Here is a 23,770-nt window from a genome sequence, read left to right on the forward strand (position 1 = left end):
TCACTCCTGTTAAAATTTCAACTTTCAGCTTTTCTCTCCTTGTTTGGAAGTGCTGGTGAAGTTTCTAACTTCTTTATCCCCTTATTTACTCTTCCCCACAGGTAGAAGGGTAGATTCAGTGTGTGGTGAGGGTCTGCTTCCTAGTTCACAGAGGGGTCTCTTGACTGCGTCCTCACTTGGAGTTAAGGGGACTAGCTAACTCTCTGGGGTCTCTTTTATAAGGGCACTAACCTCATTCAAGAGGGCTTTGCCCTCATGGCCGAATAATCACTTCCCAAAGGCCCTACCTTCTTAATGTTATCACCTTGGCTGTTAGGATTTGAACACATGTATTTTCAGAGGCATAAATATTCAGTCCATAGCAGAACCCAACCTGTAGTGAGTAAGGGGAAAGTGGAATCTTACAGCCAGGGTTATCTGGTGAATTGTTTCCAAATCCAACTATAATACAGCTGTAGGATGGGAGCTCAACTCAGGCATCAGACTGGGATTGGCACAAATTTGGGAGTCATAAAAGTTAAGAAACTGGATAGAACCTACAAGTTTTTCAAAGTGTTCTTTGAAAAATGAGTACTACGATAAAATACATTTTGGAAATCCATCCTCTTTTGTAGCTTTTTAATGCATATTAATAGCATGTTACAGGTTCTGGAGAAAACAATTTTATTTAACCTAGTATTTGATCACAATACTATTTTTTAAAGAACACTTAACAGCTCAAAGAAATCAACATTCTAGGGCAATCTGGGAAACGCTTGTTTTTGTTGTTCCACTTATGCATCGATTGGTCGATTCTTATATGTGCTCTGACTGGGGATCAAATGCACAAACCTTGGCATATCGGGCCAGCGCTCTAACCAAGTCAGTAAATGTATAATAATATCCTCCTGACCAAAAGAAATAATGTATCTTTTATGTGAACAAAAAAGTACAAGTGCAATCTAATTTATTTTGTCACTGTCCCATAAACCTGATAAAACTACCATTTGGTAGCTCTTCAAAACAACCACTTCTAAATTCTATATTTAAAATTATCACTCTCAACAAACTTAAGGCTTTCTACCTCTGTTAAGAGTTGGGGAACTTTTTCTCTTCAATTTCTCATTAAAATCAGAAGATAACTTTTAATTGTGAATGCCTTGAGAAACCCTATGACTATATATTGGTAGACTGCACACTTTATTTTTTATTACGTAATGTAATAGTGACTTAAAATGTCTATTTTATTTTTCTCTACATTCCTGAAAAATATCCTTATGCCAAGCAGAGTCATTATAAGAATGGGTTCTCAGTTACCTAGTCGAGGTCCTCCAGCTTGCTAGATGATAAATGGTGGAACTGCATTAAAATAATTTCTTATACCACTTGTCTTCAGCACATGCAAAATTGCCTTCTTATGCCATCCAGTCCTTAGGAATTTAATTTTTTGTGACTACTGTTTATAACTATGTACATGTTCACCACTAGTTATGAAAGAAATTAAAATTAAAACAATAATTCACACTTTACCTCTATCAAATCAATGCCCAGGAGCCACCCTTCACCAGCATCAAATCAACAAAAAATAGTGTGAGGCTGTAACACAGCTGGTTGTGGAATAGTTGGAAATCTGAACTCTTTATGATAGACACTGCTGGCTGCCTATCCAATATCCATGCTCCCCTCTTTCGTAACAGAACCCCATTTTTAATAGGAGTGGCAATGTGTTCAGCTAAAAAATTACTATTTCCAACCTTATTTATAATTAGAAAATTCCATAACTCTGGGAAATGTAAGTTGTGTTTTTTTTCTTTTTTTTTTTTAAAGATTTTATTTATTTTTAGAGAGAGGGGATGGGAGGGAGAAAGAGAGGGAGAAAAACAGCAATGTATGGTTGCCTCTCGCGTGCCCCCAACTGGGGACCTGGCCCACAACCCAGGCATGTACGCTGACCAGGAATCAAACTGGCAACCCTTTGGTTCACAGGCCGGCACTCAGTCCACTGAGCCACACCAGCCAGGGCAGTTGTGGGTTTCTTATAACGCTTTGCTTCCCTGACATACACAACAAGAAGGGATGGTGACTTTTTATCCTTCCTGGAATATAGATGTGAGAAAACAGACAAAGCAACCATATTATGACTGAAAAGATGGAAGTTACACACTAAAATTGATAAAAGGGAAATGATGCAGCCCAGGACGTTTAAGGTATTACAGAGTTGTTGCACCAGCCCTGAACTTATACTAGAATTATCAGATGAGAAACAAAACTTCCTAATTTTTAGAACTTGAGTTAAGTTTTCAAATGCAGTATTAACTGATAAGACTTCAGAATTGCAGTCCTACTCTTGGGAACATTGACCAAAGAAAGCAATAAGTTATGTACATAAAGGTATTCACGGTAGCATTTTCTATATTGGATTAACACTGAAAACAGATTAGATATCCAGTAATGAGAGAATGCTTAAATTATGGTTAAGAAAAAACAACAACCAAACTTGGACTATTAAGTTGACATTTAAAAATCAGCTTTCTCAAGACATAACAGAAATGATTCAAATGTAAATTATATCTGCTCTATTTATAGCTAGTGGCAAAAGTATTGGTTCCCTGATTCACAATTATTCCTAATTCCCTTTTCCTTTTCTACCTCTAATAGAAAGTCTGGAAAGGCTTACAATTTCATCTCTTGACCTTTCTTGGAACTAGAGGTGATCATTTTACACACTTGTGGCCAACAGATGGACACAAATCTGCTGCGGATATCTGTAGGTTTTGCTTGTATGAGAAAGAAACCCTCCTCCCCTTTTCCTGTATTGAGAACAGACACATAGCCTTGAACTGCAGTGGCCATCTGGTTGCTGAGAGGGAGAGGCCAAAGAATCGAAGACCTAGGTATTATGGATTCATTGAACCAATGCCAGTAGGCAGCTCCTCTACACTTCTCATTATGTGAGAAAAATAAACCTCTATTTGAAGAACCATTGCTACTAGGATCTTCTGTTACTTAAGGTGGAAAACTTTCTACCTGAGATATAAATTATTATATGAACAGAATAGACAGAAAAATTAAAGCAGTGAAGCTGTTAGGGTATTATTAAAAATGTTAAGAAATATCTTGTGCAATAAACCATTTAAATAAAAGTACTGAGCTTAAAGGGAAAACTTTTGATTTTGTTGCTATGAACACATTTGCCATTTAGTCTCGATTATTTTAATTCTGAGAACCTTTCTCCATTGTCTTTTGTTCAAAAGTTAAAAATTTTAGTAACCAAAACACACTTTCAATAAAATTTTATATGAATATATGTAAATAAAACAATAAAGCAGCACCATGGACATTTGTAAAATTTCATTATACAGTTTTGCGTGTGGTTATAGAAAACTGGTTAAAACTGTTCATCAGAAACTAGGTGGGATTATCCAAAGATACTTCAGATATTCAAATCCATACTCTTATCTTCTGTATATCCACTTGAGTTGCACAGGTTAAGATGAAGACCCCTTACATAAAGTTGAAGATAAGATGCAATCTGCACTTGAATTGGCATTGTACTTCCTCAGACAAGCTGCCTTCACCATAGGTTATCTTCTGTCCGAGAGATCAGTTACATCAAGATGGCTCATCAGCTAAATCACGTTGGTCAAAATACCTGGGAAAGAAATAATTGTATGTATGCTTAAAGATAATTGCAGCACTACTACTTATCATAATAGCAGAATACTTCAAACAATCCAAATGTCCATCAGTTAGGAGACTGGCTGAATAAACTACATTATATCTATACAGTGGAAGACTGAAGCTTTTACAAAAAGGGAATGAGAAAAATACACTGCTATAGCATGACTGCCAGAATTTATTAAGTGAAAAAAAGGTAGAGAATGGTATGCTTAGTATGCTACCTTTTGTAAGCTTGTGTAGGAATGCAAATTACAGACACACACATTTGCTTATATTTTTAAAAGGAATGAGTAGAAGGATAAACCTTAAACAGTGTCCTGATACATATTTTTAGTAAGGTATACCAGGGACAAAAAGAACAAGGAATTTGTTAAGTGATTTAAATATTTTTACTGTCAGTGACATTGGTAGTATTGTTATTCTCAAACTATCACGTGCATACTACAGGATAAAGCCATAATTATGTTAATATGGTTAGAAACCAGAATTTTCATCATAGGAGAAAAGAAATATTAAAGAAAAACCACATAATTTTAAATTAGAACTGAATTATCAATTTGAACTTAGGATTTTATTTTTTTCTTTCTAAAAAATACAGTTTCTAGCTCTGTTGACTGCAAAGCACTTAATGCACTGACCAACTTACTGAGGACTAGTTTCCTAACGTCCAAATTATAGACTCTAAATACCTCTAAATCTTCTACTTGAAAAGAACCAGTACTCCCAGGAGAAAAGACTAATTCTAGATCCAGATCCAGAAATGTTCAAGACACATGAATCATCTTGACATACTAGAAAGTGAGAAAACTTTAAAACCACTAGGATTATATAACAAAAAGCATAGGAATTGATCTTAGGGCTCCCACTGGCCAAGATGGAACAATTTGAGCATCAAAAAGAATGATTGCAATGGATTGAAATATATCGAATGTTAAAACCTCTGAATTCAAAACAATAATCCAAAACAGAAACATCCTTACTGATCATCTTTGGGGACTGCTAGGCCACAACTTCATTATTCCAAAAATTAATAAAGAATATAACCTGTATCCTCTTATGGGTTTTTGGGCAGTAACCAAATTGTTGAAGGGAAGTTATGTTTCATAGAAAAAAATTCTAGCTGTAGATAAATAGAAAAACCAGCATTTTAGAATTCTGATGAAATAATGCATTTATGCAACAATCATCAATGGCTGATAAAACCAACAGGTAAACAGTATGGATTTTACCTGAACACAATGATCAACTTTATCACCACTAAAAGTAGGACTAGACATGTGCCTTCTGATGTAATACAACAGCATCCCTGGAGTCTTGTCAAACAAACAAAACACTATACATTATCAATCCTCTAGACCTACCTACCAGTTTACAGAAGATATGGGGGGGATAAAGGAACACATTAAATACTGCCATGAAGATTTAGTTGTCAAAACCAAACCTTGAAATTTTACAAGATAAAGGACCTGTTTCTTCAACAAATAAATGACAAAGAAAAAACCCCACGGGGTTAATAGGAAGACTTAACAGACATCAAACATGCAATGAGTGCATCTTAGATTTAATTCAAAATTAAGAGGACATTTTAGGGATAATTAGGGAGTAAAAAATATACTGAGAATTATTAAATTTATCAGGTATAGTCCTAGTATTACAATCATATTTTTTAAAGCTTTATCAGTTCCATATATACTAAAAGAAATGACAAGTCTGAGATTTGTTTAAAATACATTAACAAAAAAGATGGGATAAATGAAACATCCTGATAACAGGTAATAATTGTTGAACTTGGGTGATAAATTGATTTGTGTGGGTTTATTCAACTACATTTGTATGTGCTTGTAAATTCCATAATAAGCTCAGAAATAATCATCATTGGTAAAATAATTAAGGTAGCTATGACAGAGCTATTGGATCCTGTTTGAATGGGATTCTACTCATCTGAGTAGGTATTGCTATGAATTAGCAGTTATTGCCTTCAAGCTATCAAAACAAAACTAACAATAAAAAAACAAGAGACTAATAATATATTGAAGCTGCTACTGCAAAGAGGGTGTATGTTACCTTTTTTCAAACTTGCTATATCTATAAATTTTTCTGAGTGAAGCCTATGTCTCAGAAACCTCTAGTATAAAACATTTTTTCCTTTTACCTAACTTTGAGGAAGAAAAATGATCATGACTAATATACTTGGATATTTCTTGTCTCATAAATGTATAATATTATAAAATATTAGTGGATTAACTGGCAGATAATAGGCTTATTAAGTCTGGTTTCATTAAGTACTAGTTTACTGAACCATCAATTACTTAATTTTTCTGAACCTATCTGAAAGGAAAAAAACACACTAAATTGTATAAGAATCAGAGACACAGTATATACAGAGCCTAAGGCAATGCTGTATCCTCTAATTTAACCTGTATTACCAACAGATTAGGTAGGTGTTAATTTTACAGTAAGGATAGTTAAGAGCTTAGCTCTGGAGTAAAGCTGCCTGGGTTTGGATCCTAGCTCTGCCATTTACTAGTTTTGTGATGGCAGGAAAGTTATTTAACTTCTCTCTGCCATTGTTTCCTTATCTATAAACTGATAATCGTACCTACCTTCTAAGAATTAAATGAGTTCCTATTAAGAAGCATTAAGAAAAATGTGTGGCAAAAAGTGCACAGTAAGTTAATTATTGTCAGCAGCAAAACTGCAGATCAAGAAACTAGATGTTGAATATGTGTGTACTCTAAAAAGTGTCCTGTGTGGGGGAGGGATAAAGGGACACAGGATTACTTACCTTCCCAATATTTAAGTATAGTATAAATCTTTAAAAAGGTATTGGTGTTAGGTAGGATAGACAGTAAACCAAGGCAGTCCTCAGCCTGGTCTGATAAGGTTGCCAGATGTTTCAACATCACAAGAAACACCATCCTAGCACAGAAGGAGGGGGAGTCCTTGAAATTCTATGTATTGTTTCCACGATCTGGGAAAGAAAGCCTTTGAAATTGTGTATACATCCCAAGGTCTAGAGGGGAAGAGGCGGGGTCCACAGTGCCCAAAGAAAAAGCCCATAAAACAACTGGTTAATAGCCGGCCTCTGGTCACTATCTGTTTTATGAGGGGGTCCCTAATGCGTACAGAAAGAGCATATAAATAACTGAGTAACTGCCTCAACTTCAATTAACTGCCTCCGGTCACATACCTGCTTTACAACAAGATAAAAAAAAACATGGTCTAGAGCAGGGTAGAATTTGGGTTAACACATACCTATGTTTGGGTAGTCAAGTCCCCTCAGGGGAAGCTGGCGCCATCTTTACCCACTAATCAATATGTAAATCCCTCACCCTCATCCTGCCAACCATGTAAGTCCTCAGGACAAAGGACCTGATGCTCTTGCTGTCCTTGCTCTGGCTACCCTTCCTTTTTGGCACCCAAGCCTATGCCTTTCACCCCCACCTCGGCAAGTTCTCTTCCATGAGAACATATCACTAATAAACTTTGCTTGCATGCTAATAGGCTTTCTGACCTGTAATTCTTTACTGTGTCAGCAAGGAGAACTGAGTTTCTCCCATAACATTGGCATTGGTATAAAAACACTGACTATGGAACAAAAATATTTAGTCTAGTAAGAGACCTAAAATAAACGTGTGTCGTCTATAAATACACAGACACTAGAATGTAGACTATGAAAAAGTTTTCAGATAAATTCCAGGTGGAATTTCAATGTAAGAAATGAAATCAAACCCACACTCAATAAAAGTATGCCCCAACCAGAAATGAACAAAGGATACAGGCAATTAGAAAATACACCTGCAATAAAATGAAACATGTTCTACTGTCACTGGTAAATAAATACAAATAAAAATAACTTGATTGCATTTTTTAAATATTAGAATGGAAATATTTATATCAACTGAAAATGCCCAGTACTGACTAGGAGAGATGGACACTCTCACCGATACTTCCGTGGGAACACAGAATGGTATGAGCTTTCTGGAAGGCAAACTGGCAACAAATATTTCAGTTTTAAAAGTACAGTTACGTACTGACATAACGTTTTGGTCAATGACACTGCATATACGTGGTATAATATATAGCCTAGGTAAGTAGTAGGCTGTACCATCTAGGTTTGTATTACTACAATCTACAATGTTCCCACGGTGATCAAATTGTCTAATGATGCATTTTTCAGAATGCATCACCATCATTAATCAGTGTGTACCTGTACATGCCCTCTAACTTTTTCTAGGAATTTAACCTCAGGAAATAATGGAGCTGTATGTGTAAAGATCTTCATTGCAGCATTATTTATAAAGAAAACCTAAGACAATTGTGATACATATTATGTTTCCTTAAGTATATACCTCAATTTCCTCTACTGTAAAATGTAACCAATACCCTCTACCACCATTAATAATATTATTAGAAAGCACGAAGCCAAAGATTACTCACCTGCTAACCAAGCAGATTAATAAATTCAAAGCAGGAACCCTCTCATCATCTTTGCTGTTCTATTAAAAAAAAGAAAAAGGAAGTAACATGTGGCAAAACTCAAAATGTAGTCTGTTCTCTGCCTAATATTTTAGAAACAAATTTCCTTTTAAAATGCAAAACATGAAAATTTTATTAGCTGATAGTAAGAATCACATGGAAATAGTAATCCTCAAAGAAAAAGGACAAAACTGAAGAAGTAATGATCCCTCAAGAAACATCTAAGATCACCTTTTAAAGAAATGTCCTTGACAGGGAAAAGAAATAAAAATTGAGGGAGAGTAACTTTGGAGAACTTTCCTCCCAGTTACAAGTAGAGCAACAAAAAAATCCTATGTCTTAACTGGACAGTAATGGAAAGTAGTCTTGCAGAGTTTGAAATTTATTTTCATACATTTCAAGAATAGTCACAATCTATTGAATAATGTTATAACAGACATGTAATATTTTAATTCAAACTTGGGACACACATCCATGATGTTACTGTACTCAATTTTCTATGTGAAATAAATAAATGGGATTACATCAAACTGAAGAGTTTCTGCTCAGCAAAAGAAAACATCAGCAAAATGAAAAGGAAACCAACCATATGGGAAAACATATTTGCCAATGACATCACAGACAGGGGACTGATTTCCAAAATATATAAAGAGCTGATACGACTCAACATCAAGAAAACAAACAACCCAATTAAAAAATGGGCAAGGGACCTGAACAAACACTTCTCCGAAGAGGACATACAGAAGGTCCATAGACACATGAAAAAATGCTCAACATCATTAGCCATCAGGGAGATGCAAATAAAAACCACAATGAGATACCACCTTACACCAGTCAGAATGGCCATCATCAACAAATCAACAAGCAACAAGTGCTGGCGAGGATGTGGAGAAACGGGAACCCTACTGCACTGTTGGTGGGAATGCAGACTGGTGCAGCCACTATGGAGAACAGTATGGAATTACCTCAAAAGATTAAAAATGGAACTGCCTTTTGAACCAGCGACTCCACTACTAGGATTATACCCGAAGAATCTTGAAACACCAATTCAAAAGAACTTATGCACTCCTATGTTCATAGCAGCACTGTTTACAATAGCTAAGTGCTGGAAACAACCTAAGTGCCCATCTGTAGATGAGTGGATCAAAAAACTGTGGTACATTTACACAACGGAATACTATGTAGCAGAAAGAAAGAAGGAACTCCTACCATTTGCAACAACATGGATGGAACTAGAGAGAATTATGCTTAGTGAAATAAGCCAGGCAAAGAAAGAAAAATACCATATGATATCACCTAATACAGGAAACTAAAGAACAACACAAACAAAGGAACTAAATAGAACAAAGAGCAGAATAGAAGTCAATAGGGGGGAGGGGAGAGGGAGAGAAGGGGGATAAGTAAGGGAAGGGTTTAATTAAAGAGCCTGTATAAAAGACTCATGGACATAGACAACGGGGAGGGATATGATTGCGGGAGAGGGGGTGGGCTGGGTGGGGGAGAGAAATTGGGGGAAAAGGGGATAACTGTAATTGAAAAACCAAAATAAAAAAAAAAAAAAAAAAAAAAAAATTTTCTATGTGCCAAGCACTACATGGGACAAAGCTGAATAAAACATATTATAGTATGTGCTAATAGCACAGAAGATGAAATATCCATATACTAGCTTTAATGAAAGGAATAATGTGTAAAGTGCCATAAAAAAAAATACAAAGTAGCCCTAACTGGTGTGGCTCAGTGGTTTGAGCATGTGGTCTGCAAAAAGGCCACTGGTTCAGTTCCCAGTCAGGGCACATGCCTGCGTTGTGGGCCAGGCCCCCCAGGTGGGAATGTGTGAGAGGCAACCAATCAATGTTTCTCTCTCGCACAAATCGATGTCTTTCTCTCTCCCAACCCCTCTCTCTGAAAAATAATCTTATTTAAAAATATGGAGAAAAAAAAGATACGAAGTATCCTGGGAAAACAGGATGGAGACTCTTTTTAGTTATTGGAATTAGGGAAAGTTCCAGAGAAAATGGTGGAATATGAGCCAGATTGTGAGAAGTAAATGGTATTTAGATGCAGTTTGGAAGAGAGTGAAAAGGCTCTTTTGCAGAGGAAATAAAGCCTAGCAACAAAGCATGGGGAATAGTGAGCAGAAGGTATATTTTTCTTGGAGTACAGGCCATTAAGTTAGTTTAGGCCATATCATGGTAGTTCTGTGAAAGTATTTTGGAATAGTCAATGGAGAAAAAGGCTACATTTTGTGGAGGGGAAAGGAGGGATTTAAAAAAACAGCAGAAGTGGGCTTCATAGGGCTTTAAGTTAATTTTTATTGTAATGCTACATGTATGATTTAGAGAAGGATCTGATCAGAGAACTTCGAATCAATCATTGGGCCAGAAACTGCTAGGTGACCGCTCCAGCTTATCTCCCCTTGCTGTGAAGCTCATTTTTAGCTAGGCACACTGCCACCCAGCTAAAAGTAAACATTTCCCATAGTTTCTTATGCCATGTGACTAAATTCTGACCAATGAGCTATATAGCTATAGAACCTCTGGGAAGGCTCTTAAAAAGGATGATAGCATTTTTTCTTCTCTTCTTTCCGACTGCTTATAAGGAAATACAATGGCCAAAGCTCCAGCAGCTGTCTTGGACATGAGTTGAACTGAGGATGAAAGCCAGATGTGGCAGAACTCAAAGGCCTGGGTTACTGCCATCCTAAATCTGATTAGTCTACCTTTAGACTTTATTTAAGAAAAAGTTCTGTTTTAATTAAGCTACTGTTAATTGGGGCTTTTCTATTATGTGACCAAATCTAATTCTGACTAATAAGATATTCCATGTTTTCTTATTTCATTGGAATCCTTCTTTATCACCAAATTTCAACTTACCACTAAGAGTCTCACTTCAGAGCATCTTCTTGCAAGCTGCCGAATCAGTGAATGAGCCTCAGGTAATAAAGGTTTTTCAAGACAGGCCAATAAAGCATAAAGCCACCTTCCCTAAACAGAATTTTAAAAAGTAGTAAGTAGGAAAATATTGCACCATAATGTTTTAACTTGTTTTTTTAAATGTCCAAAGTTGTGTCTGGTTATTTGCTATGAATAAATTCACAGAACATCAAACTGTTATGTTTGGGTATAGAAAACAAAGGGTCATCTAGATAGCCAGGTCCTACCTTTTGTGTCTTCTAACTACAGTCACAGAACATTAGGTACTTCAAAAAATTTCTATCCCCAAAGAGTTTGTTTCAGAGATTCTTATTATAATTACAGTCCTAATTCATAGGCAGAATACTGCATTACGATGTGAATAAATCCTTGAAAAATTAAGATACATTTTTTTCTTTGTCCTCCATAGACAGGTATACAAATTATTTTATAATTTTATAACTTTGTCCCCTCAGTCCATACAAAGGAGCTATATTCTAGATGAAATAATATTTTGATACTTCTATAAATACCATAGCATGCTAAATTTATTCCTATCCCCTTTTAAAGTGGGTTTTTCAATTACCAAAGTAATATATACTTAATGCAGAAAAATTAAAAATACAAAAAGCACAAAGGAAAAATGAACCTGAAATCCTACCATCCAGATAGTTTGTTAATTTTTTAAAATGTTCACTGCAAACAAGCATAGTTTGCATTATACATAGTTGTACATATATATGTAATATGTACATATCTATAAATATTGTTGAGTCCTATCTCATACATAAGTATGTATAATTTTATCTGGATTATTATAATAAAAAGATGTAACACTACCAATTCTGGAGTAAAGTCTCTTTCTCCAAACCAATTACTCAGATATTCCAAGACACTGGTTACTGTTGCCTAAAAAAAAAGAGGGGAGGAGGTAGAAGAATTGCATTAGTAGTAAAACAATGACAAGTTCAATATGAGTTTCATTTAGTTAGAAAGCAACTCTGATATTTAAAGTGGCCTCATTATTTAGACTTCCAGAGAAAACTGACTCTATTCAGTAATTTGATTAGATGGCTCACTCAAAGAGGAGACTTTTAGGACAATATTCTTAATACACTTTCAAGTATCAATACCTTGAATAAAATCCTAGGATTTAGTTAGCAACTACTAATTTAGTTTATCACTACTTGAAAAATTTCATGTACTCTTTTAAAAAGTCTTTGCATAATAAATACCTGTATTTGTTTTCATAAAACAAAGTACAAATCTAAACAGAAAGTTAGCTAGAGAAAGATCTGTTTTAAAACTATACAGACAGAATTTATCAAATTGTTGAAAATATTCTCTGGCTTATTCAAATATAATTGGACACTTAAAAACACCCTCATAGGAAAAAAAACACTCTGATAGAATTTAGTGTGATTACAGTATCTTAGTGCAAATGATCAAGTAAGTGCAACTGTCAGCCAGAATAATTTATGAGTATGACTTTTAAACAATTTCATTTTCCAAGGATATCCAATACTATGTTAAGATAAAACAATCAAATGTTTTATATGGTCCTTAAATAGATATTAAATTACTAGTCCCAAAAATTTGAAGCAACAAAATCCATTTCTCCCCCTTTTCCCAAGAAATTTATGTAATGGTTAAGTTTTGAGGGAGTCAAAAGTTTTGTGTGAATTCAACCACAGGGGGCCAGTGTTCCTAACCCCTGTGCTGTTCAAGGGTCAACTGTATTTCATTCTTAATGGAATGTGTAGGATATCTGAAACTAGAAATAGCAATCTAACTTTAGTATTTACTTCAAACCCCTGAATTTAGGACTTATTACTGAAATGTACACAATTAAGTAGTTTAGTATCGTGATTAAGAGCATCAGTTCTAGAATTAGATCATCCTGGGACTGAATCCCAGTGCTGCCACTAAAACTTGATGAAAAACTAACTGCAAATGACTTAATCTGTAATTGTTTCCTCCTCTCTAAAAAGGGGGTATTAATAATAACTCTATATAGGGCTGCAGTAAGGATTAAATAAGAACTGTTAAAAGAGTTCAGCAGTAAATGTATTCAAATATTTTCATACATCGCAAACAAAATAATGCATATATCCTTATTAGATGGATTTTACCTGATTCATTCTGCTAACAATACTAAGCAAGGGGGGGAAACCAATCTGAAAGAAAAATGAGATTGAAATTTACTGAATGGTATTATAAGGGAGGATTTAAATTTTTTTCAAACTGGTGAATTTCTCATCACACTGTTATTTAAAAACAAATAATGGCTAAAACAAAATTCCTTTTTTGCTTACTGTAATAAAATGTTCCATGAATTCTTATATTAGTAATGCTCCCCCAAACTAATGTCTTGAAATCTGAGCATGTAAATTTAAAAATAAAAAATGATTTTGGTAGTTAAAATGTTAAAGTATGAAATAAAGAATTGATACCGATACTATTAATACTATGACATTAACATGTGACACAAACTTTTAAAAACTTCAGCTAAAGCCAATATTTTTAGGAATTAAGGGCACTTGAATTAGAATGACTTTTTTCAAACCTAATCTGATTCAATTAAAAAAAATCTACTTTGGAGTTTAATGCTGGGAGCCTTGATTATGAAAACAGCACTGACTTGTGAGAAGCTTAAGAGGATATGCATTAAACTCTTGCAAATTTAAATGGTTCTTTTTTAAAATTATTTTTAAACTGACTTATTTTTAGAGAGGGGAAGGGAGGGAAGAAGAGAGGGAGAGAAACAGTGATGTGAGAGATGTTGATTGATTGCTTCTCATATGCACACCCACACACACCCCCACCGGAACTGTATCTGCAACCTAGACATGCGCCCTGACCAGGTATCGCATTGGTGACTTTGCTTTGTGGGACGATGCCCAACCAACAGAGAGCCACACTGGACGGGGCTAAATGGTTCTTTCACATGGCATATGTTACTTTTATGTATTTTGTAATATCATGCTAAATAAAAACATTTTAATTCTTTATTAAATTAAAACACATTTTTGAAATGTGACATACATTAGGGATTATCCAAAAGAATAGGTTGTATAAGAAACAGTGCCAAATTAGTTCCTTTGGAGATCTGAATCTATTTTCACCCCTACCACATATGTTAGAGTGCCTGTTTTTCCAGTCCTATCAGCACAGCATATCAAGCTTTCTTTGCCAATATATTACCTAAAAAAATAGCAGCTCAGTGTAGTTATAAGTTACATTTATATTACAAGTGAGTTTGTGCATCTTCTCATATAAGGACAATTTGTTTTTCCTTTCTGTGAGATGTCTATTTGTATCCTTGGACTTTTTTTTTTTTAATTGAGTTCTTGGTCTTTTTGGTCTTTTTTGTGATTTTTGGAGTTTTTACATTTTGGGGATTAGTTTTAAATAGGAAAAACACAATATGGTACCACATAGCAAACAATAAATACCTATTCAACAGAACAGAACAACATAACACAGGGATTTACTAGTAATGAGATATATGCAGAATGTTCCATAGAAACATCTGAAACTTGAGGGCAGGTGAATCCTGAAGGACAAGAAGGAGGTGTCCATGTAATTTATGAAGCTGTGTGAAATTTAAATATACTCTCAAGATTTCACTTCCAGAATATGTAATTTACTAATAAGCATTTAAAGTACATTTCTAATTGTGTCATATGTTTTTCTGTTTCCCTGACTACTCATCACTCATTGTTTCACTCACGACTAATCATTAAAAAACAAACAAATCCTATCTAACTCATACATACTACACAGCTAAAATGTAAAGTATGAAGGCAACCTAAAAAATGTCACAATACATTGTTTCAGAAACTGGGATGCCTATTTTTAAGTTAAAGACATAGTAAACTAGGTTGGGTTGCCAAACATTTTCTGTAAACAGCCAAACTAAATATTTTAGGCTTGGCAGGGCACACACTGTCTTAGTCACATATTATTATTATAGCTGGTTTTTTAAAACCCTTTAAAAGTATAAAAACCACTCTTAGCTCATGAGCTGTACAAAAAATGGCTGTGGACTAGATCTGGACTGGTCTGTAGTTTGTTGACCCTTTATACTAACTGATGCACCTAAACTAGAATACTTTTTGTTTCGGTTATCCAGTTGTCACCTACTTGTATATAATCTATTCCAGGACTTTCATTTTGAGCTGGTCCAACAGCCCCTTCAGAACATAACCTTTCACCAAGACAAAATTTTTTCCAGCCTTCTTCATCTTCAGATTTTGGCTGAAAAAAATGAAAAGATAAATAAATAAATTTATGTATTTCTCTATTTTTTAAAAATCCGTCGTCGGCAGCCGTCCGTCTCAAGAGACGATGGTGTAGCTTCTTCAGAGTCTATCTGCACCGCCGAGAATGGCTGTGCAGTCCGACTCGGGAGTGACATGGTATCTGTCTCCTCCCGTGTTGAATCGACATCTTGCGATGACGCTGAAGCTACAGAGCCTGGGCAGGGTGATATGGAGGGTCTGCTGTTGCCCATGCAGCAGACCCCCCCTCTCTTCGCAGCTGAAGGGTCCAAGGGAAAGACGGAGTCGATACAGCTTGGCTTCAGGTGCGCCGCAGGAGTTGCCGGTGTTGACTACAACGTCAAACCGCCTTAGGGACTCCGGCTCCGGATTTTCTGTCAGGGTTTACTCCCTTAGCCTTTCCCCTGAAGAGGTATGCCGCAAGGCAGCGGAGGTTTTTTGGAGTCAGAGTTTTCCTTCTCTGATGTACCCTGACTGGAAGATCGAACCAGCGACACTTAGCTCGCAGGCCGACGCTCAATCCACTGAGCTAAACCAGCCAGGGCGTCAGATTCGAGGTGGGGGTGCTGATCAGAGGGATGGGTGAAAAAAGTGAAGGGATTAAGAAGTACAAATTGATAGTTATAGAAGAGTCATGGGATGTAAAGTACAGCACAGGGAATATAGTTAATAATATTGTAACAAGTATGTACGGTGTCGGATGGGTACAAGATTTATTAGAATGATCTCTTAGTTATAGAATGTCTAATCACTGGGTTGTATACCTGAAACTAATATAATATTCTCTGTCAACTATAATTGAAATATAAAGTTTAAAAAAGTAAAATTAAAAGTAAAAGTAAAAAGTAAAATTTAAAACTTTTCACAGAAAAAGAAAGTATTGCCATGGAACAATGTATCCATTTCTTCCCCAACAACCTTTTTTATTCAGTAATCCCAATATAACATATCTACTGAAGAGCTCAGTATTATATCTAAGCTGATAAAATGAAGGCAATACTACTTTCCAGTATGCGTGACAGCTTTATTAAAATGTCACTGGTATTGGCACCATTATCTCCTCAGGAAAATCCCATAAGCCTTTACTCAATGTTTTTGCAAATAATAAAAATGTATTTATTTCCTAAAAAGCAAATGTCTAGAAGAACCCTTAAAAATTTGTAGAGGCGTAACAATTACCTGTCCAAAATGTCTCAAAATGCTGTGGGTCAAAACTCTTATAAAAATAATTTGCACTACCAATTTCATAATTTTCAGGCCACTAATATAATGGAATTGTTACTATTAAGGGTAGATGGAGACTGCCAGGCAAGATGGCAGCACAGGTAAACACAGCTCGCTACCTCACACAACCACATAAATTAAAATTAAAATATAGAACCATCACCCAGAACCATCTAAAATCAAGCTGAATGGAAGTCTGACAACTATGGAATTAAAGAAACCACATCCACCCCAAGTGGTAGGAGAAGCAGAGATGTGGAATGGGCTGGTCCCACATCTGTGTGTAGTGGATAAATATTTGGGAGGAATATCTCAGGAGTGAGGAGTCCCAGCCAGACACCAGGCCCCCCACGCCAGGGTTTCAGTGCCAGGAAGATCAGCCCCCATAACTTCTAGCTGGAAAAACCAGTGGGGATTAAGTTGGTGGAGGAAACTTCTGGAGTCCCATGTAGTTCCTGTTAAAGAATCCAAATAGGGACTTACTTAGCCTCACTCCCTCTGAGCTCCATCACCAGGGTAGTAGCTTGAAAGGCACCAGTGGCATACAGGGAGAGACTGAAGTGTCTGGCATTAAGGTGAGAGCTGGGAGACAACTTTCTCCCAGAGAAGAAGGTGGGAAGAGGTCACTGTCTCTTTTCTGAACTCTCCCCATGCATAGCCACAGAGCCTACAGGTTGGTGCCATTTTCAGAGATTCCATTAACCTATCTAACACTCAGCACAGCCTGGAGATCCCCAGAGGCTCCATCCACTCGAATTTTGCCCCCCCCCCCCCCAAGGTGCTTTTTCATAGGAATGGCTCATCTTGGCTCATGCTTCACAGCTTCCTAAATCTTCTCAAACAATCAACAGCTAGCCTCAGTGAACCCCCAGTCCCTGACCCTTGTGCTAAGTGGCCCCAGGCCTGGCACTAGCCGCAACCAGCCTAAATTCACAGCTTGAGTTTGCCTAGGAATCTCCAGGCTCAGCTTAAGCAGCAGTCATCTCAGATTGCTTTACAGCTCAGGTAGGGTAGGCCTGGACAAAGCACAGATGGGGGATGACCGTGGCCTGCACCACCTGGGAAACCCCAGAGCCTGTGTACCTGGTGGACAGCTATAGACCACATTGGAGAACCACCACCTTGCCCCTGCACAGCTGGTCCTCCACACTGGGTGGAGGTTGGTGGTAAGTGGTCACAGCCAGTCCTTGCAGCTGACTGGCCTGGATAAATTCCTCCCATAGACCTGCCAATAGCAATCATCTCAACTACAAGAGGAGGGTGCACTCAGCCCATACAAACAGAGCACCTCAAGTACCCAGCTTGGGTGATAGGGGAGGCTGTGCCAGTGGACCCTACAGGACAACTGCTTCATTAAGCCATGATATCAAGACAAGGAGTCATAGCAACTCTACCTAATACATAGAAACAAACACAGGGAAGCTGCCAAAATGAAGAGACAAGGAAACACAGCCCAAATTAAAGAATGGATCAAAACTCCTGAAAAAGAACTAAAGAAAAGGGAGATAAGCAATCTAACAGAAGCAGAGTTCAAAACATTGGTTATAAGGATGCTCGAGGAACTTAGTGAGGATCTCAATAGCATAAAAATGATCCAGTCAGAAATGAAGGATACACTTCTCGAAATAAAGAACAATTTACAGGGAAACAACAATAGAGTGGATGAAGCCGAGAATCAAATCATGATTTGGAACACAAGGAGCAAAAACTAGCCAATAAGAACACCAAGAAGAAAAAAGAATCCAAAACACGAGGACATTGTAAGGAGCCGCTAGGACAACTTCAAGTGTTCCAACATTTGTATCATAGGGGTGCCAGAAGGACAAGAGAAGAAGCAAGAAATCGAAAATCTATTTGAAAAAATAATGAAAGAAAACTACCCTAATTTGGTGAAGGAAATAGACATGTAAGTCCAGGAAGCACAGAGAATCCCAGACAAAATGGTCCACTCCAAGATACACAATAATTAAAATGCTAAAGGTTAAAGATAAAGAGAGAATCTTAAAGGAGCAAGAGAAAAGCAGTTAATTACCTACAGGGGAATTCCTATAAAACTGTCAGCTGATTTCTCAATAGGAACTTTGCAGGCAAGAAGGGACTGGCAAGAAATATTCAAAGTCATGAAAAGCAGGTACCTACAGCCAAGATTGCTGTACACAGCAAAGCTATCATTTAGAATGGAAGGGCAGATAAGGAGCTTCCCAAACAAGAAAAAACTAAAGTAGATCATCGTCTCCAAACCATTATTATATGAAATGTTAAAGGGGTTTATTTAAGAAAAAGAATAAGATCCAACTATGAACAATACAATGCTAATAAATACATACTTATCAACAACTGAATCCTAAAAACAAACTAACCAAACAAGAAGAACAGAGACAGAATCATGGATATGGAGACCATTTTGATGGTTGCCAGATGGGATGGGAGTGTGGGGGAATTGGTGAAGAGGTGAGGGTATTAAGAAGTACAAGTAGGTAGTTACAGAATAGCCATGGGGATGTAAAGTACAATATAGGAAATGGAGTAGACAAAGAACTTACACACATGACCCATGGACATGAACAATGGTGTGTGGACTGCCTGAGGGAATAGGGGTGCTGCGTAGAGGCAGGCAAATGGGGGAAAATTGGGACAACTGTAATAGCATAATCAATAAAATATAATTTTAAAAAAGGGTAGATGGGAAAGAAAAAATAATGTGGACTAAGTAAATGAATCTTTAAAGACTGGAAGTAAATATGGACTATTTCAAATACGTATACACTGCACAACTTAAACACAGAAACTTACATACCATGGTCACATTATCATCCAACTGTTGTGATTTCCAGTGACCTCTATGTCTGTTCACATTCTATAGAAAGAAGAATGAGACACTGATGTTCAGAGAATGGATAACTGGCAAGAGATCAATTGCTGCACAAAATTCTAACTCTACTAAAACTTGGAAAATATATTCCAATTTGGTAATCGATTCACAAATATTTTTTTCTTTACCCTTCATAATCACAAATCTTATTTTTCCATCTAACGTCAAAGAACAGAAATCAATCTCGGGGAAGGATGTAAAAGAGCCCTTACCTGTCGAACAGTTGAAAATTGTGCCACTTGTTGTTGTTGCCACTGAAGTGTGGGGGAATATCCTTCAGGAGCAGGTTGGCATCCTGAAAGCTAGATATCAGTTCATAATTGTTAGAATTGACATTAGTGTTGTACTTAGAATCTCATGCTTCTGCAATGTAAAAGTGAAATCAACCTGAACAGTAAATAATAAAGTAAATGATTAAGACTGTACAAAAAAATAAAGTACCTTTTGCTGATGCAAAAAAGTAGGTAGGCATTTCACTTTACTATTTATTTCTGAGTTGAAAATGTTAGGAAAAGATCCTTATGAGTTGAAAATGTTAGGAAAAGATGCTTATTTAGTCACTTTAATAAGAGCAATCTGGAATGGTTTATGGTTATAGTTTCTTTTCTTTAAATATTCATGTATTAACAGTTTTTCTAAATCCCCACCCAAGAATATGTTTATTGCTTTAGAGAGGGAGAGAGAAAAACATCGATGTGAGAAACATCGATGGGTTTCCCGACCGGGGATTGAATCTGCAACCTAAGTACGTGCCTTGACTGGGAATCAAACCTGCATCCTTTTGGTGTACAGGATGACTCTCCAAGAAACTGAACCACCTGGGCAGGGCTATAGTAATAGTTTCTAAAAAATGTAAGTGATAGGAGCCCTGAAGATGTAATCTAGTCTTACCTTTTTAGAATAGCAAAGCAATTTGAAACAAAGACAGATATATCCCAAATAAACAATTCAAATTAGGCAGAGAATACTCAAATAATTTAAGACATTTGACTTCGAAAGTTCTACTTCTGTTTCCTAAAACAGTACATAGTTCTCAATTGATCACATACTGCCTTGAAATAAAACTTAGTGTGGTCACTTTTTAAAGCCAGGTATATAAGACATCATCCTCCATCAACTAAAAACTTATATGAGACTTCAGTGTCTGAATTAAAATTTCCCAATTATAAACATCAGATAAAAGAATTACTTAGAATATAAAAGGAAAAGGACTATCACAATTTAAAACTGCAGCTTCTCTTTGACCTCAAATTAAATTTACTGCTCAGAGAGACCTGCTATAGCTATCTAGAGCAGTTCTCCCTGTTATTTATTGGTCATTTATATAAGTTAATTTTCATCACTGCAGCAGTCACATTATATAATTAATTTGTTTGACTGTTTACTGTCTTTTTCGGGAGAATGTAAACTCTACAAGGGCAGGGACTTTTCCTGTCTCATCCTTTGTTGTATTTTCAGTCCCAGTACAATCTAGTTGGCTAGTAAAAAATGTGCTGGATAAATGTATGAAAATGTTCATGGTGTGCAAGCAGCTTGAAAAAGTGTAAGATATCTGGGTTTCTAGTATTCTTTTTTTATTAAATTTTTTTTCATAGGCTACATTTTATTGTATTTTTTTCCATTACCAATTATCCTCTTTATATCCTCTTTGACCTCCACCCCCCCTCATCAATCACCATGAATTTCTATTCTTAAAAAGAAAAAAAAATCAAAATCACAACATGCAAACTACACTAAGATTAAACAGTCCAATAATAATTATGAAGATAACTGGAAAAGGTTACTTAAAAATAAGTTAGCATAAAAAACCTATTTAAATACTTCTTTAGGATTGGATCATGCCCCTAAAGTATGAAGGGCAAATCTCAATGAATGCCAGGGTTACAGACAGCTTCTGGCGGCAGTTAATGTCAATTGTCTAACCTCCCTAGGGAGTAGTTGTCAAATCTTACCTACCTACATCGTAACTGATACTGTTGAATACTATAGGAAGAGCCTTGGTCTTTTAATTTGTGAGGGTTAAAAATTCCCATGACGGGTAGTAAAACTCACAGAAACATTCACACTTTGCTTCCTCTTCAATTTCTTTGGATCAATTTGAGCTACCACAACATCTGGACATTGAGAGGCTTCAATCCTACAAATAAGTAATAAATGCAAAAATGTGATTACTACCGTGCTTTGTCGATCGATGTGTAGTAAAACAAGCTAAGCATTTCTACAGTTCATTATGAAATTAGACAAACAGTTCAGAATTGCAGTGAAGGTACGGATCAAAATATTTCTGAAATTATCTGGATTAAAAGCAAGGAAATCTAGCACACATCTTGACATGGGTATTCAAGTTTAATATAATTAAGTTCATAGAAACTCGCCGCCGTAAAGACGTAATCAAGTGATCTTGATCCAACTCGAACTCCAATGAGTGACTGGGGACGGGAATAAAGGGGAGGCTTTACCACACGGACAGTTCGAGCAGGACACCTGGCGCTAGCCCACGGGCGAAAAGGACGCCCAGCCCACCCTCACATGCCAAGTCACTCACTGGACCCGCCTCAAGTATTCCTGAGGCGTCCTCGGGGGTATGGAGGGATCGAAACCTTCTGTCAAGTCGCAGGGCTCCACTGGCAACAGCCGGGGCATCAACTCTTCCACCGCAGATTCCGCAGGTACCCACGCCATGGTTTACAGTCTAGCCTGTCCCATGCCTAGGTCACGGCGCAGGCGCACAAGTAGGTACCTTTGGCGCGGAGCTGAGCAAGGGGCCGGGCTTAAGGGGAGTAATTGCGCGTGCGCAAATTTGCGGCCGGTTGTAAGGTTAAGGCTCCGGTGGGGTAACGAAGACTACGAATTAAGTTCCTTGCAGTAGTGGTTCTGAAGTGTTTCTGCGTGTTCTCTCTTCTACGCCCTGTACTCTTCTAAGACTAGGTAAAGACTGAGGGCTATTAACCTTTATGTATCCCAAGTAATGAGGGATCCTTAACAATTCTTTTTGAATTAATGAGCAACATTACTGTAATTATCATTTATTGACCCCTAAATTCTTAACCCCTTGGTAGACGGGTCATATGCACTTCCTCATTTAATTTTTACAACCTTTTGAAGTAGGTGGCATTATCCTGGTTTTGTAAGGGAGAAAATATACCAAAAGAGGGGTTAAGTACTACAACTGTGATTTTCTCCCAAAGGGAAAGAGCCAATTCCAACCTAGAGTTATCTGACGACAGATGAACAAAAATTTAATATTCCAGAGGAATTCTTCATGCTTGGCTACTTCAAAGTGGTCTTTGTATTTATCTGAAATGAATATTACCCCTTGAGTAGCCATGTTTTTTTCTTTTTTTTAGAGATAACTCTTTGCTTAAATATAAGTAGTGCAAAGCATAAAGCTAATGTCAACACCCAGAAGTCACCATCATTAATTGTAGGGCCAGTCTTGTCGAGTGAGGAATAGTATTTCCATTTTACAGATGAGCAAACAAGGCAGAAATGATTTCAATAACTTTTGTTGGGTCACAAACTGCAAGAAAAAACTGAAAGTATTGTATCTCAATCTTTCTAAATAATCTCTTAAGTGAATATAATTGACTCTTATTTCCAAGGTTTATGTTTATGTTTAAGGCTCTTTTTTTTATATAAAGCACTGCTAATGACTTAGAAACTAGAATGCAACTTACTCAATTGAAGATGAAGTGAGGACAGACCTCAGGTTAAAAACTTCATGTATAAGAACATGGCAGAACTACACACGGATAAAGGAGAGGAATAGCAGAATGAACAAAGGTTGTCCTGGGAAATAATAATAAATGATTTTCCAAAAGAAGATGTGAGTAATAAAGCACATGAATGATCTTGAAATGCTTCTAAAACTTTAAGTATACAGGCGTGAATTCATTCAGGAGAAAGAAAAGTAAATTAAAAATATGTGTTGCTTTCTGCTACTTCAAACTAATCTGACATTAAAAAAATTAGTAACAAGTTTTGGAATAAATTTTACTATGGTAATAAATTGAAAATTGCACTAAATATTTTTTATAGTTTCTCTGAGATATGGGACAGCTGAGAAGAAGCTATATTTTGTTGATGAAGTTATTCTGAAAAAAAAAAAAAAGCTTAATTGTTGGAAAGCCAAACTTCTAAAACTGTAATAACTATTTCCTCTAACCTCCCTGGGAAGAACTATACGTAAGATACTGAACTACTTCTGGTGTCCCGTTTTCAAACATTTCCAGCTATTTCTCAGTTTAAAATGGAAATTTTTTTTTTATTTCAATGCCTTTTTAAAAAGATTTTATTTATTTATTTTTAATGAGAGGGGAAGGAAGGAAGAGAAACATCAG

The 23,770-nt window shown here is 36.4% G+C and overlaps 1 protein-coding gene across 2 annotated transcripts; it reads right to left on the reverse strand.

Moving 5' to 3' along the window:
- Positions 1–3,277: 3,277 nt before the first annotated feature.
- Positions 3,278–22,142, reverse strand: GEMIN2 (gem nuclear organelle associated protein 2). 2 transcript variants are annotated; one of them, XM_090270116.1, is made up of 10 exons: positions 21,976–22,142; positions 21,483–21,567; positions 19,643–19,732; positions 19,356–19,415; positions 15,198–15,311; positions 13,184–13,228; positions 11,892–11,960; positions 11,013–11,123; positions 8,101–8,159; positions 3,279–3,631 (listed from the first exon to the last, which is right to left on the reverse strand). In XM_090270116.1, exons 1-10 carry the CDS (start codon positions 22,110–22,112, stop codon positions 3,592–3,594), a joined length of 810 nt encoding a protein of 269 aa, XP_090126242.1. In that variant the 5' UTR covers positions 22,113–22,142; the 3' UTR covers positions 3,279–3,591. The 2 variants fall into 2 exon arrangements, with proteins under 2 accessions (XP_090126243.1, XP_090126242.1); XM_090270117.1 differs by lacking the exon at positions 13,184–13,228 and having other exon boundaries at positions 3,278–3,631.
- Between the last annotated feature and the right edge of the window lie 1,628 nt (positions 22,143–23,770).

Source organism: Furipterus horrens, unplaced genomic scaffold (assembly GCF_987537825.1).
Source record: "Furipterus horrens unplaced genomic scaffold, mFurHor1.1.pri manual_scaffold_3, whole genome shotgun sequence".
NCBI classification, from domain to species: Eukaryota; Metazoa; Chordata; class Mammalia; order Chiroptera; family Furipteridae; genus Furipterus; species Furipterus horrens.

Bases quoted from the DNA above. Each gene is read 5' to 3' on its own strand.
- GEMIN2 (XM_090270116.1), bottom strand. From the start codon at position 22,112: ATGGCGTGGGTACCTGCGGAATCTGCGGTGGAAGAGTTGATGCCCCGG. The intron at 21,568-21,975 runs GTGAGTGACTTG...ACTTATTTGTAG, and splicing joins GAATACTTGAGGCGGGTCCA to GATTGAAGCCTCTCAATGTC. The intron at 8,160-11,012 runs GTAAGTTGAAAT...TTTTTTTAATAG, and splicing joins CTGAAGTGAGACTCTTAGTG to AACAGCAAAGATGATGAGAG.